Source organism: Panulirus ornatus, chromosome 21 (genome assembly GCF_036320965.1).
Source record: "Panulirus ornatus isolate Po-2019 chromosome 21, ASM3632096v1, whole genome shotgun sequence".
In the NCBI taxonomy this organism is placed as follows: Eukaryota; Metazoa; Arthropoda; class Malacostraca; order Decapoda; family Palinuridae; genus Panulirus; species Panulirus ornatus.
In genome coordinates this window covers 349,529-365,720 of record NC_092244.1, presented here as the reverse complement: position 1 = coordinate 365,720, position 16,192 = coordinate 349,529, and the positions used below count along the sequence as shown (strand labels likewise).

General features: G+C 40.5%; 1 protein-coding gene across 1 annotated transcript; it reads left to right on the top strand.

Annotated features, from left to right (window-relative positions):
* Positions 1-1,445: 1,445 nt before the first annotated feature.
* Positions 1,446-15,592, top strand: PPP1R15 (Protein phosphatase 1 regulatory subunit 15). Its single transcript, XM_071675410.1, has 3 exons — positions 1,446-1,755; positions 7,344-7,512; positions 12,485-15,592. The coding sequence occupies exons 2-3, from the start codon at positions 7,353-7,355 to the stop codon at positions 14,563-14,565; spliced, it is 2,241 nt and encodes a 746-aa protein (XP_071531511.1). The 5' UTR covers positions 1,446-1,755; positions 7,344-7,352; the 3' UTR covers positions 14,566-15,592.
* Positions 15,593-16,192: the final 600 nt, after the last annotated feature.

Genomic DNA, 16,192 nt, shown 5'->3' with positions numbered 1-16,192 from the left:
AGTACATATATTTATCAAGGTAAGACATGTGCATAACTGCATGTATCAAGGTTAGGCACATGCATGACCATATGTATCAGGTTAGACACATGCAGGAGCACATATATTTATCAAGGTAAGACATGTGCATGACCGCATGTATCAAGGTTAGGCACATGCATGACCATATGTATCAGGTTAGACACATGCAGGAGTACATATATTTATCAAGGTAAGACATGTGCATGAACTGCATGTATCAAGGTTAGGCACATGCATGACCATATGTATCAGGTTAGACACATGCAGGAGTACATATATTTATCAAGGTAAGACATGTGCATGACCGCATGTATCAAGGTTAGGCACATGCATGACCATATGTATCAGGTTAGACACATGCAGGAGTACATATATTTATCAAGGTAAGACATGTGCATAACTGCATGTATCAAGGTTAGGCACATGCATGACCATATGTATCAGGTTAGACACATGCAGGAGTACATATATTTATCAAGGTAAGACATGTGCATGACCGCATGTATCAAGGTTAGGCACATGCATGACCATATGTATCAGGTTAGACACATGCAGGAGTACATATATTTATCAAGGTAAGACATGTGCATAACTGCATGTATCAAGGTTAGGCACATGCATGACCATATGTATCAGGTTAGACACATGCAGGAGTACATATATTTATCAAGGTAAGACATGTGCATGACCGCATGTATCAAGGTTAGGCACATGCATGACCATATGTATCAGGTTAGACACATGCAGGAGTACATATATTTATCAAGGTAAGACATGTGCATGACCGCATGTATCAAGGTTAGGCACATGCATGACCATATGTATCAGGTTAGACACATGCAGGAGTACATATATTTATCAAGGTAAGACATGTGCATAACTGCATGTATCAAGGTTAGGCACATGCATGACCATATGTATCAGGTTAGACACATGCAGGAGTACATATATTTATCAAGGTAAGACATGTGCATGACCGCATGTATCAAGGTTAGGCACATGCATGACCATATGTATCAGGTTAGACACATGCAGGAGTACATATATATTTCAAAGCAAGACATGTGCATGACGCCAAACATGACTCAAGCAGAAGAATTTTTATCGTTAAGTAATTACGGGATTTAAGTTTACTAATAGAGTGATATAATGTTTGACCATAATTACGGGATATAAGTTTACTAGCAGAGAGTGATATAATGTTTGACCATAATTATATATGATGATGAAGAACTGGCTGATGCAATAGCATATCACTCCGCCGTCACCATATACATCTTACTTGATAATGAAAGAACACGTTTGAGATCATATAATATAAATGTTAAGAATGATAATCGTAACATTCATTAAAGTAATTGTACATTGTCAACGTTACATTTATGATTATAGTATAGATAGTATTTATTTGCGGAAGAAAAGGTGTCGTGCGTCCGGCCGACAGTAAGATGGAGGACAACAACAACATGACATTACTAGCACAACATTGACTACTATTGATCATGGATTACTGCTTCTCCTTCATGCCTCTTGCTGCCTCTACCATGTTTGGCATCGGCTTGGAAAGCAATCACGTTGATCGGTGTCTTATTAAGGTCGATTATCGTTATCTTAATTTGATCAACTGTGTAAAGTGTGGTGTTGAGCGAGTGAAGAGTGTGGTGTTGCCTGACCAGAGACCAGCAGACTCCATCAACAGATAAGGAAAACCCGTCACTCCATTCATTGCTTAAGGTACATTACATAGGTATATTGATGAAGCATAAATAATGATACTTACGGATCTACTCGGATTATCGTAATGGTCATAAGATAATTGGGTAGAGCAAGTGTCGTACAGGGGAGGGATTATTGTAGTGGTCATATAATGATTGGGTAGAGCAAGTGTTGTACAGGGGAGGGATTATTGTAGTGGTCATATAATGATTGGGTAGAGCAAGTGTTGTACAGGGGAGGGATTATTGTAGTGGTCATATAATGATTGGGTAGAGCAAGTGTCGTACAGGGGAGGGATTATTATAGTGGTCATATAATGAATTGGGTAGAGCAAGTGTCGTACAGGGGAGGGATTATTGTAGTGGTCATATAATGATTGGGTAGAGCAAGTGTCGTACAGGGGAGGGATTATTGTAGTGGTCATATAATAATTGGGTAGAGCAAGTGTCGTACAGGGGAGGGATTATTATAGTGGTCATATAATGATTGGGTAGAGCAAGTGTCGTACAGGGGAGGGATTATTATAGTGGTCATATAATGATTGGGTAGAGCAAGTGTCGTACAGGGGAGGGATTATTGTAGTGGTCATATAATGATTGGGTAGAGCAAGTGTTGTACAGGGGAGGGATTATTGTAGTGGTCATATAATGATTGGGTAGAGCAAGTGTTGTACAGGGGAGGGATTATTGTAGTGGTCATATAATAATTGGGTAGAGCAAGTGTCGTACAGGGGAGGGATTATTGTAGTGGTCATATAATGATTGGGTAGAGCAAGTGTTGTACAGGGGAGGGATTATTATAGTGGTCATATAATGATTGGGTAGAGCAAGTGTTGTACAGGGGAGGGATTATTGTAGTGGTCATATAATGATTGGGTAGAGCAAGTGTTGTACAGGGGAGGGATTATTATAGTGGTCATATAATGATTGGGTAGAGCAAGTGTTGTACAGGGGAGGGATTATTGTAGTGGTCATATAATAATTGGGTAGAGCAAGTGTTGTACAGGGGAGGGATTATTATAGTGGTCATATAATGATTGGGTAGAGCAAGTGTCGTACAGGGGAGGGATTATTGTAGTGGTCATATAATAATTGGGTAGAGCAAGTGTCGTACAGGGGAGGGATTATTATAGTGGTCATATAATGATTGGGTAGAGCAAGTGTCGTACAGGGGAGGGATTATTGTAGTGGTCATATAATGATTGGGTAGAGCAAGTGTTCGTACAGGGGAGGGATTATTATAGTGGTCATATAATGATTGGGTAGAGCAAGTGTTGTACAGGGGAGGGATTATTATAGTGGTCATATAATGATTGGGTAGAGCAAGTGTTGTACAGGGGAGGGATTATTGTAGTGGTCATATAATGATTGGGTAGAGCAAGTGTTGTACAGGGGAGGGATTATTGTAGTGGTCATATAATGATTGGGTAGAGCAAGTGTTGTACAGGGGAGGGATTATTGTAGTGGTCATATAATGATTGGGTAGAGCAAGTGTTGTACAGGGGAGGGATTATTGTAGTGGTCATATAATGATTGGGTAGAGCAAGTGTTGTACAGGGGAGGGATTATTGTAGTGGTCATATAATGATTGGGTAGAGCAAGTGTTGTACAGGGGAGGGATTATTGTAGTGGTCATATAATGATTGGGTAGAGCAAGTGTTGTACAGGGGAGGGATTATTATAGTGGTCATATAATGATTGGGTAGAGCAAGTGTTGTACAGGGGAGGGATTATTGTAGTGGTCATATAATGATTGGGTAGAGCAAGTGTTGTACAGGGGAGGGATTATTGTAGTGGTCATATAAGGGAGGGATTATTATAGTGGTCATATATGATTGGGTAGAGCAAGTGTTGTACAGGGGAGGGATTATTGTAGTGGTCATATAATGATTGGGTAGAGCAAGTGTCGTACAGGGGAGGGATTATTGTTGTGGTCATATAATGATTGGGTAGAGCAAGTGTTGTACAGGGGAGGGATTATTATAGTGGTCATATAATGATTGGGTAGAGCAAGTGTTCGTACAGGGGAGGGATTATTGTTGTGGTCATATAATGATTGGGTAGAGCAAGTGTTGTACAGGGGAGGGATTATTATAGTGGTCATATAATGATTGGGTAGAGCAAGTGTTGTACAGGGGAGGGATTATTGTAGTGGTCATATAATGATTGGGTAGAGCAAGTGTGTACAGGGGAGGGATTATTATAGTGGTCATATAATGATTGGGTAGAGCAAGTGTTGTACAGGGGAGGGATTATTGTAGTGGTCATATAATGATTGGGTAGAGCAAGTGTCGTACAGGGGAGGGATTATTGTTGTGGTCATATAATGATTGGGTAGAGCAAGTGTTGTACAGGGGAGGGATTATTATAGTGGTCATATAATGATTGGGTAGAGCAAGTGTTGTACAGGGGAGGGATTATTGTTGTGGTCATATAATGATTGGGTAGAGCAAGTGTTGTACAGGGGAGGGATTATTGTAGTGGTCATATAATGATTGGGTAGAGCAAGTGTCGTACAGGGGAGGGATTATTGTTGTGGTCATATAATGATTGGGTAGAGCAAGTGTCGTACAGGGGAGGGATTATTGTAGTGGTCATATAATGATTGGGTAGAGCAAGTGTTGTACAGGGGAGGGATTATTGTAGTGGTCATATAATGATTGGGTAGAGCAAGTGTTGTACAGGGGAGGGATTATTGTAGTGGTCATATAATGATTGGGTAGAGCAAGTGTCGTACAGGGGAGGGATTATTGTTGTGGTCATATAATGATTGGGTAGAGCAAGTGTCGTACAGGGGAGGGATTATTGTAGTGGTCATATAATGATTGGGTAGAGCAAGTGTCGTACAGGGGAGTGATTATTGTTGTGGTCATATAATGATTGGGTAGAGCAAGTGTCGTACAGGGGAGGGATTATTGTAGTGGTCATATAATGATTGGGTAGAGCAAGTGTTGTACAGGGGAGTGATTATTGTAGTGGTCATATAATGATTGGGTAGAGCAAGTGTCGTACAGGGGAGGGATTATTGTTGTGGTCATATAATGATTGGGTAGAGCAAGTGTCGTACAGGGGAGGGATTATTGTAGTGGTCATATAATGATTGGGTAGAGCAAGTGTCGTACAGGGGAGGGATTATTGTAGTGGTCATATAATGATTAGGTAGAGCAAGTGTTGTACAGTGGAGGGATTATTGTTGTGGTCATATAATGATTGGGTGGAGCAAGTGTCGTACAGGGGAGGGATTATTGTAGTGGTCATATAATGATTGGGTAGAGCAAGTGTTGTGCAGGGGAGGGATTATTGTAGTGGTCATATAATGATTGGGTAGAGCAAGTGTCGTACAGGGGAGGGATTATTGTAGTGGTCATATAATGATTGGGTAGAGCAAGTGTCGTACAGGGGAGGGATTATTGTAGTGGTCATATAATGATTGGGTAGAGCAAGTGTTGTACAGGGGAGGGATTATTGTAGTGGTCATATAATGATTGGGTAGAGCAAGTGTCGTACAGGGGAGGGATTATTGTAGTGGTCATATAATGATTGGGTAGAGCAAGTGTCGTACAGGGGAGGGATTATTGTAGTGGTCATATAATGATTGGGTAGAGCAAGTGTCGTACAGGGGAGGGATTATTGTAGTGGTCATATAATGATTGGGTAGAGCAAGTGTTGTACAGGGGAGGGATTATTGTAGTGGTCATATAATGATTGGGTAGAGCAAGTGTCGTACAGGGGAGGGATTATTGTAGTGGTCATATAATGATTGGGTAGAGCAAGTGTTGTACAGGGGAGGGATTATTGTAGTGGTCATATAATGATTGGGTAGAGCAAGTGTCGTACAGGGGAGGGATTATTGTAGTGGTCATATAATGATTGGGTAGAGCAAGTGTCGTACAGGGGAGGGATTATTGTAGTGGTCATATAATGATTGGGTAGAGCAAATGTCGTACAGGGGAGTGATTATTGTAGTGGTCATATAATGATTGGGTAGAGCAAGTGTCGTACAGGGGAGGGATTATTGTAGTGGTCATATAATGATTGGGTAGAGCAAGTGTCGTACAGGGGAGGGATTATTGTAGTGGTCATATAATGATTGGGTAGAGCAAGTGTTGTACAGGGGAGGGATTATTGTAGTGGTCATATAATGATTGGGTAGAGCAAGTGTTGTACAGGGGAGGGATTATTGTAGTGGTCATATAATGATTGGGTAGAGCAAGTGTCGTACAGGGGAGGGATTATTGTAGTGGTCATATAATGATTGGGTAGAGCAAGTGTTGTACAGGGGTGGGATTATTATAGTGGTCATATAATGATTGGGTAGAGCAAGTGTCGTACAGGGGAGGGATTATTGTAGTGGTCATATAATGATTGGGTAGAGCAAGTGTCGTACAGGGGAGGGATTATTATAGTGGTCATATAATGATTGGGTAGAGCAAGTGTCATACAGGGGAGGGATTATTGTAGTGGTCATATAATGATTGGGTAGAGCAAGTGTCATACAGGGGAGGGATTATTGTAGTGGTCATATAATGATTGGGTAGAGCAAGTGTCATACAGGGGAGGAATTATTGTTGTGGTCATATAATGATTGGGTAGAGCAAGTGTCGTATAGGGGAGTGATTATTGTTGTGGTCATATAATGATTGGGTAGAGCAAGTGTCGTACAGGGGAGGGAGGTAATGCAATAGTCTAAGAGAGGAGCAGATCTGTGCTCCAGGAGTGGAGGTGGGTCATGGGAATTTAAGGCAGTCATTTTTGGCTGATGATATGTGGCAGATTCAAGTGAGAAACTACAGAAGCTTTAAAGAGTTTGTGAAGAGAAAGTTGAGAATTGATATGATATCTCCAGTGAAGACTGTACCTGGAGGAAGGAGGGGTGGTGGTGGTATAGAGCCAAGGTCCTGGGCATGTTAAGGACTTCATGTAGGGATGAGATAATTACCAAGTGATATGTGTGGTTGCAGGCATTGGCTGTGCACAAGAAAGTATGAAAAGGTAAATTTGTTGGAAATGAAACCATCACTTCATGATATGTGATGTAAAGTAAGGTGATAAAGAAATGGTGGAGTATGAGAGAGATGTAATAGAAAACAGTATGGTTAAGAGAGCTGAAGAGGGTGTGCTGAAATGGTTAGGATGTATTGAGAGGTTGACTAGAGGGAATACAGTTCGCAAATGTAGAGGACAAGGAGAAATAGGAGAAGGTTTGGATATGGAAGGATGGAGTGGAAAAGCCTTTGAATGCTCAGGACCTTAAGATGCAGGAGTGTGCAAGATGGTCATAAGATAGAGTGAACTGGAGTGATTTGGTGTATATTGGGTGAACTACTGTCAGTGGACTGAAGCAGGCCACATAAAGTGATCAGGGAAACCATAGGCAGGTTTGTGTGGTCGGGTTGTAGATGGAGGATCTAGTTTTGATGCATTATACATAATAACTTCAAGATCACATACGAGTGATTGGGGTTATTTCTTTATCAGTTTCTGGTGCTTCTGATACTTTAGCATAGTCATATTAGAGTTGAACCTATATTTTTGGTGCTTGACTCTTAAGACTGCATATCTGTGCAGAAAATGCCTTTGTGTTGCTAATTCTTTATGTTTGCACAGGATCTCTGGATGGCTACAGAACGTGGTGGTGGGCCAGGAGGCACCACAATGAACTGGCATACCAAAACTGCAGTTGCACCTCAGGTGACATTATGTCTTGATATGCACCCTCCAGTGTTGGACATTTCAGGGCAAAAGCAGACATCTGTAGATACTGTTTCTAAGTCAGGTACAGCCATGAGTATTCTTATTACATAGTGTTACAAAGTTTATTAGTATTAAAGATGTAAAGGATGGCAGGGTCAGATGCATACTCCATTGAATGAGCAATCCAGTCCTTTTTGTTACATGTAGGGATGGGGGTTAGGGATTCCAACTCTGCAAAACTAGTTCTCCTATGAAGATGTTTATATGCACTCATTTCAGGCCATGGGAATGGGAAGGTGAGGGTAGCAGACAACTAAATTAAAGGTTAATAGTCATATTATTACTACAAATGGAAAACAGGCTTGTGTGAGGAGATACTTGGAGAAATTTGGTGATAGTTGATTAAGGGTTAGGGTAAGCAGAACTAGGGGAATATGAGTAATGGAAGATGTTGAGGGAAGCAGTAATTATATGTCGCATTCAGAAGGTTGATGACAGCTTTTGAGAAAGGGTAGTGATTGATGGGATGAGGAAGGTAAATTGCTTGTGAAAGAAAAGAGAGATTTATGGGTGTCATCTGCAGGGAAAGAATGCAAGTAACGGGGAGATGTACTTGAGGAAGCCTCAAGAGGTCTTGGGGAAGGAGCAGTTGAAGGATTGGTTTAAGTGTTCAAGAGGATTCCTCTGGAAAGGTGTGCTGCACTGCAGTTGCAGACTTTAACTCTTTAGCAACAATTCATGTGAGATCTTCATTTTTGTCCATGTGAGAGAAATATTTAAAGTGGAAGGCATGCTTTTTTGTTATGTAGAGATGTCTTGTCACAAGCATCAATGATTTAGTGTCTCAGTTACCCAAATAGATGAGGATGTGCTTGCCACACAAATTTATGGATAATCAGTGATTATCTTTTTAGCATATTTTATATATACCAAAATTATTCAATAGATGTTTAACGGTTAGCATGGGATATGTAAATGTGTATGTTTAGGTAAGGATGGGTTTGTGCAGGATGGCAATAGTCACTGAGGCAGTTTGTTAGGCAACAGTTTATTAGAAAATTTTAATGAGACATCATTCTTAAGAAACTGCCTACTGGATACTAATTTTCTAATGCAAACTGATGTGATTTAAAGTTTTATGTTAGTTTTGTGGGAGTGATTCATGGTTTTTCTGTATGAGAGCTTGGTAATTATGTGAGGGATAACATTTGCGTGTGGCAGCTGCTGGCTGATGCAGTAGGGTATTATTCTGCCTTTGGTATTTATTTATATTTATTTATTTATTATACTTTGTCGCTGTCTCCCGCGTTTGCGAGGTAGCGCAAGGAAACAGACGAAAGAAATGGCCCCCCCCCCATACACATGTATATACATACGTCCACACACGCAAATATACATACCTACACAGCTTTCCATGGTTCACCCCAGACGCCTCACATGCCTTGATTCAATCCACTGACAGCACGTCAACCCCGGTATACCACATCGCTCCAATTCACTCTATTCCTTGCCCTCCTTTCACCCTCCTGCATGTTCAGGCCCCGATCACACAAAATCTTTTTCACTCCATCTTTCCACCTCCAATTTGGTTTCCCTCTTCTCCTCGTTCCCTCCACCTCCGACACATATATCCTCTTGGTCAATCTTTCCTCACTCATCCTCTCCATGTGCCCAAACCACTTCAAAACACCCTCTTCTGCTCTCTCAACCACGCTTTTTTTTATTTCCACACATCTCTCTTACCCTCACGTTACTCACTCGATCAAACCACCTCACACCACACATTGTCCTCAAACATCTCATTTCCAGCACATCCATCCTCCTGCGCACAATTCTATCCATAGCCCACGCCTCGCAACCATACAACATTGTTGGAACCACTATTCCTTCAAACATACCCATTTTTGCTCTCCGAGACAATGTTCTCGACCTCCACACATTCTTCAAGGCCTTCAAGGCCTTTGGTATATGCTCCTAAAAAAATTTTAAGTGATAAAATATGAATGATAAGAATAATCATTGTAAGACATATTGAGGGAATTTCAGCTTCCCAACATTACATTTATGAAACTGAAAAACACTGTTCTTGGCAGAGGTTGAGGTATTAAGCAGTGATAAGTGAGACCTGGACATGAAGAAAGAGTCAGTTACAATGCAACTTCGATTATTAAACATGGAGAGTCATTACTGTATCTTCACACCTCTTGGTGGCTGTACCATTGTCTTTGAAAGAAATCCTGTTGATCTGTGAATTACTGCTGCTTCACACCTCTTTGTGGTTTTACCATTGTTTTGAAATCATCTTAGTTTGAAGAACTGTGAAAAGGTTGGTGTGGACAGAGTGAAGAGAGAGAGGCAGTGAGAGGAACATGTGGTCTTAATGGTAGGTGGTCCCACCATTTACTACCTTTTCTCACCAGCTTACCTTTGACCTTTCACATACCATGCATGTTTCTTGCACTTACTATCACTGCTTCCCCCAACACCTCCTACTCCTCACCCACTTCCTTAGCTTTGTTTACTCTCACTTTTTGTCATTCTTCATTAATTTCCTCCTGTTATCTCTGCATAAGCCTCTTTTGTAAGCTCACCTACTTTCACCCTCTTCTCATTCATATCATATCACCCTTGCCCTGGCTAAGTAAACATTGCATAGGTGCCTCTCTCAGCACAACCATATCCTAGAGTCTCTCTTTTGCTCCAAGTCATGTTGTATTTATTCCTGTAATGCCTGCTTGCCATCCTACTCTATGCATACTTATGTAGATCCCTCTTTCCCAGACACCAGTCCTTTTTCAGCACATAGGAGGTAATAAAAAAGTTTGTGGTTGAGGAGATGAAGAAGTTGTGCTGAAATGGGTTGGACATTTGGAGAGAATGAGTGAGGAGAGGTTGATGAAGAGGATATCATGTGTCAGGTGTTGGGGACAAGGAGAAAGGGAAGAGCAAAATGGAGATGGGAAGATGGGGTGAAAATGATTTGAGTGATTATGAATTAAACAGGTTGGAGGATGAAAAGCATGCATGGAATAGAGTGAATTGGTATAATATGGCATGTGAAGCAGCTTGGGAAAACTGGAAAGGTCTCTGGACCCTGGCTGTGAATAGGTAGCCGTGGTTTCAGTACATCACATGTGACAGCTAGAGAATAGGTTTGAGTTAATGTGGGCTTTCTTTGTCTGTTCTTAGTGCTTCCATGTTCATGCGGGGAAACAGCAGTCAACGATGATTAAAAGTTCCCAAGCTGTTTATCATTCACATCACTAAGTACCCCATGACCTCCCAAGTATACCTTTAATTGCCTTATTCACCACTTTTCCATTCAGGTCACCCATCACTAATACCCAATCTTTGGTATCAAAATTGGTGACACACTCACACAGATCTTACTCGAGCACTTGCCTCAGTTTGTCAGTCTTGTCATGGCCAGGTGCATAAACTTTGATAATTATTCACATATTGCAATTCACTTTCATGTTTACCCACATCATTATGGGGCTCAGCTTCTTACCTGATGTGCCCCTTGCCACAATATTGGTTCACTTTCCCCCTTCCATTGGTATTACTTTGGTTTGTGCTCCCAAGAACTGGCTGTGTTTGTGCCCCCTTCACTAGTTAGACCATGCAATACTTAGCAAGCTTCTGAGTCACATGATAACTGTGTGGCTATTGGCAGCTCATGGGTGGGCCGCTTTATTGACTGTTTCTTTCCCTACATCTTAAAGCTTTGGAACTGTCCACCCTTCCATGTCTCTCCCAATAACTATAACTTTGCACATTTTGATAGATATTTATTATTTATTATATTTATTACACTTTGTCGCTGTCTCCTGCTTTAGCAAGGTAGCGCAAGGAAACAGACGAAAGAATGGCTCAACCCTCCCACATACACATGTATATACATACATGTCCACACTCACATATACATACCTATACATTCTTCAAAGCAAACACCTGATCCACACATCCTCTCCCACTTCTGAAACCACATTATTATTATTAATATTTATTTATATTTACTGTACGTAACTGCTGTTTCTCATGTTAGCGAAAGGAAACAGATGAGGAATGGCCCAACCCACCCACATACACATGTATATACATAAACACCCACACACGCACATATACATTTCAGTGTATACATACATACATACACAGACATATACATATGTACACATGTACATATCCATACTTGCTGCCTTCATCCATCCCTGTCGCCACCCCGCTACACACGAAATAGCACAAACACACACACACTCAATCGAGCAAGGCAGTGCCAGGAACAGACAGAAAAAGGCCACATTTGTTCACACTCAGTCTCTAGAGTCTCTAGCTGTCATGTGTAATGCACCAAAACCACAGCTCCCTTTCCACATCCAGGCCCCACAGACCTTTCCATGGTTTACCCCAGACACTTCTCATGCCCTGGTTCAATCCATTGACAGCACGGCAACCCTGGTATACCACATCGTTCCATTTCACTCTATTCCTTGCATGCCTTTCACTCACTTGTATGTTCGGGCCCCAATCGCTCAAAATCTTTTTCACTCCATCCTTCTACCTCCAGTTTGGTCTCCCGCTTCTCCTTCTTCCTTCCACATCTGACATATATATCCTCTTTGTCAATCTTTCCTCACTCATTCTCTTCATGGGTCCAAACCATTTCAACACACCCTCTTCTGCTCTCTCAACCACACTCTTTTTATTACCACGCATCCTTACCCTTTCATTACTTACTTGATTAAACCATCTCACACTGCATATTGTTCTCAGACATTTCATTTCCATTTAATTTCCAGCACACCCACCCTTTTCTGCACAACCCTATCTACAGCCCATGCCTCACAACCATATAACATTGTTGGAACCACTATTTCTTTAAACCTACCCATTTTTTGCTCTCCGAGATAATGTTCTTGCCTTCCACACATTCTTCAGTGCTTATTGTTGTTGTTGTTGTTGTTATTATTATTATTATTATTATTATTATTATTATTATTATTATTATTATTAATTTTAATTTATTATCCTTTTTTTTTTTTTTTTTTTTACAGTTAGAAGCTCAAAAAAGATTGGAGGATTTGGTGGACAGTGGTTGAATTCATTGTGCAGCATGTATCACACTCTGCGTTCAGGGACATCCGCTGGACCATGGGCCGCAATGACTGGTCATGATCCAGTAGTGTATGAGGTGTGTGCTCAAAGCCATTACCAGTATGATTTAGACACCAGCAGATTGTATGAGCCCTCCAACAGGCTCTGGTACCCAGCACCACCTAGAGGATCTCAGCAAGGGTACTTTGATCCTCTTGTGTTGTGGGATAATCCTTACTTTCCATCTAGTTGTGCACCTCAGCCTTGTAACTTACAACTACCACAGAAGTTTGGAATTTCTAGAGTAGATCATCCACTTAACCCAGAAGCTAAGGAATGGATTCCTAGAGATTACCTGAAAGACCACATACCATCGTCTCTCGGAAGTAAAGAGACTTCAGAAGTGGAGTGTTTAAAGGATGAATTACCCTTTAATACAAAAGGAATGCAAGATCCTCCTGTTTCAGGGGGATTTTTAGATTTTTGTGAGATCACAGACCGTGAAGTAGATGCTGTTCGTTTTGGTGAAAGTAGCAACTCTCTTCATATAACAACAAGCAGCATGCCTCAAAGTGAAAACGAAGTTACCCTTGGTAACTGTGCAAGTCATGTTGATGCAGTTTGTAATAATGAAATTTTTTCTTTTGATACTTCTCAGAATGTTAAGGTGCTGAAAGTTGAGAAGGAAAGATTCGGTTTGAGTAGATCAGAAAGTCACACTGTGGTTGTACCTAATGCTTCATCAGTTGAGAATGTTCCTTCGAATGAAAAGTTTTCCTGTGACAGTGGGAATACAGAAGTTTATAATTGTGATGAAAAGGTGGTAAGGGATACAAGTACATTCAGTTATGCTAGTATTGTTGGCAAAAATGCTGTCTCTCCAGTGCTTTCCACAAATGCAGTTGAAAAGACATTAAAGAAAGCAAATAACACTGAATATGCACTGCAGCCAATACCTAGAATCTTTCTGAAGGACAGAAAATACCCCAAAGAAAAGGCTGCACCCACTGCAGATAATAAAATTAATCCTATCTTGTTTAAAAGTGTGAATAAAAGCCAAAAAAAATGCAGTAGAAACTTCCTAAAAGAGTTGAGGAAATCCAGCCCAGTTGCAGTTGGTAATTCTGATTCTGTAGGTGGTAAGTTGGATTTTGGGTCACCTAACCTTATCCCAACTTCTCCCAGATGTTGTGTCACAAGCTCAGAGACTAGAGAGTCACCAGTAATAACTTCTCCCAAGGATAGGCTTACATACTCTTTTGGGTCACCTTTTTCAGCCATACTGAAGGTACAACACTCTGTGAGTGAGAGTAGCTCCAGCAGCTCCCGTGTTCGTAGTACAAGTGAGTCTAGCATTGCCAGTGTAGAGAGCTCAGATATAGAGTTTGGAGATGTAATAGACAGGACCTCTGCAGCACCAGATGTCTTTGTTCTTAATGAAAAATGCCAACCTAAAACTTCTGCTAGTCCAAAGTACTCTAGTAATATTCTTGCTCATATTCTTGGCTGTGATGATTCGGGGAGTGAAAGCAGTGACGATGAGTCAGAGGACTGGGATGATGTGTGTACAGATAGTGTGGATAGTCTGGGCCTTGATGATAGCTGGGAAACCTTTGGCCTTTGCATAACAGCTCCAGAATCAACAAAAATACAGACGTCACAATCATCATCTGAACAAGATTTATCCAAAGATTTCTCGCTTAAGTTAGTTTATGATACTGTTGATGAAGAGGATTTAACAGTTACAGAAGTAAGCTTGGAAGAAATTAACAGAAGATGGGAGCAGGAAGTAGAACACGACGTAATGGGTATTAGTGAGAGGAAGGTAAATTTCGGAGAAGTGACCATTTATCCCATGATTGTATGGGCTTATGCTTGTAAAATGGCAAGAAGGGGACCTTGGGAAGAGTATGCTAGGGACAGAGTGCGCTTTTCTCATCGCATTGCTACCATAGAACCAGTAATTTCTTCCGTATTGCAGGTGGATCATAGAGAGAAGGTATACCAAAAGTTGTATGGCCAAGGATGCAGCCTCAGTTAACAGTAACTTATGTCTAGTCTTCAAGTTTTTTTTTTTTATGAATTGTGGATGGAGTTTGGGTTTTCAGAATGAATTAAGTGTTTAGGTGTATTTATTATTTTTTCAAGTACCTCTTGTGGCAAAAAAAAAAAAAAAAAGGTGATTACAGTTTCAGGGAAATGGAAACATCTGATATCCCAAGAGCCTCTGTGGTTGATAGTACACAGGTGTCCGAGTAAGACGGTGTAAGGATCACCTTTTTATAGTTCCTTTTATATACAAGTGGAAAGTTGGGTTTTGCTTTCTGTCAGTAGCTCATTGGTTGCCATCAGTTTGGAGTGCATCTGGTATTCATTAAATGCTGAATTAAAACCATTTAATATATAATCCTGTCATGCACGAGGGCTATCTCTCTTTATTAAAGATGTAGTGAAGAAAGTGGCCAGTTTCCATGACTTTATTAAGTTTTTCCTTAGAAATTCTTAGAAGTTCCAGCAGAGAACAGTGATAATTTCTCAAAGTTTGGTAAAAAAGTACTTTTTGAAGTTTCATTGGTTTCGCTCAGTGTTTTACGTGGCCTTAGTTTGGATATTAAAGTTGTGTTGTAAGTTGTAACTGATTATTAGATGGATTTTGGTGCACTTCATGCAGAAATGTTATCATAAAACGACCTTTAAACATGATAAGGCTTGAGTTATGAGACAGTCCACACATGCCTCATCCGCAGATATTACTTTCCACATTTGATAATCTACAATATACAGAGAGTGAGGAGAGTTATCATCATTGTTTCCAAGTTTTTAGTGTTGGTAGTTTTGCTTTAAGCAAAGATACTCAGATTATTCACTTTTTTGCCATGTTGATGCATGTTTGTATATGTTGTTAATTGAGTTAGGGCCTATGAAGCAGCTGGGAAAGACAAAGTAAGGCCTTTGAGGCTTGGTTGTGGATAGGGTGCTGTGGTTTAGCTACATTACACATGACAGCTAGAGGATGGATTTGAGCAAATGGGTCCTTACTTTGTCCGTTTCAAGTGTTGCTTCGCTAATATGAGAATTGCAAAAAAATTTGAAAGAAAAAAGTGTTATTGCTGAGGCTGGGATAGAAATTATTATAAACAGTAGTAACAGCTACTTTTAAGCCATAACAGTTGATTGAAGCGATAATTAAGGTATGAGGTGAATACAGTAGTGCGTAGAACATAGAGAGGAGGAATCAGTGACAAAATTTGAACATGGTGAGTGTACATCTGTTGAGAGTTCCTGGATGTTGTTATATTTAATTTCCTGCCCCACGTTTCCCTTTCATGGGGATCCTGGGGCAGTTTCTTTTAAAATGATTTTTTTTTTGAAAGCTTAAAAAATTTACACTTCCCACACCTCATGTGCTGAAAGTGCATTTATTGATCGAATGCTAAAATTTTCCACACCTCATGCTTCTAACTCAAACCAGCAACATCCTTTCTCTCAAAGAAGCCTCATTCTTACTTGAGATACCTTTGTCTGAAATGAAATTTAGTCACAGACCTACCACACCACAAAACAGGACAGCCATAAAAATGCAAAACAAAACCCACCCATGATAGCACCTCATTTGGCCTCCTCTACCACTGACATAATTACAGCACTTTAAACTTGAAAGAATTCCC

Coding starts and splice junctions, on each gene's coding strand:
- PPP1R15 (XM_071675410.1), top strand. CDS start 7,353: ATGGCTACAGAACGTGGTGGTGGGCCAGGAGGCACCACAATGAACTGG. Junction 7,513..12,484: donor AGATACTGTTTCTAAGTCAG/GTACAGCCATGA, acceptor TTTTTTTTACAG/TTAGAAGCTCAAAAAAGATT.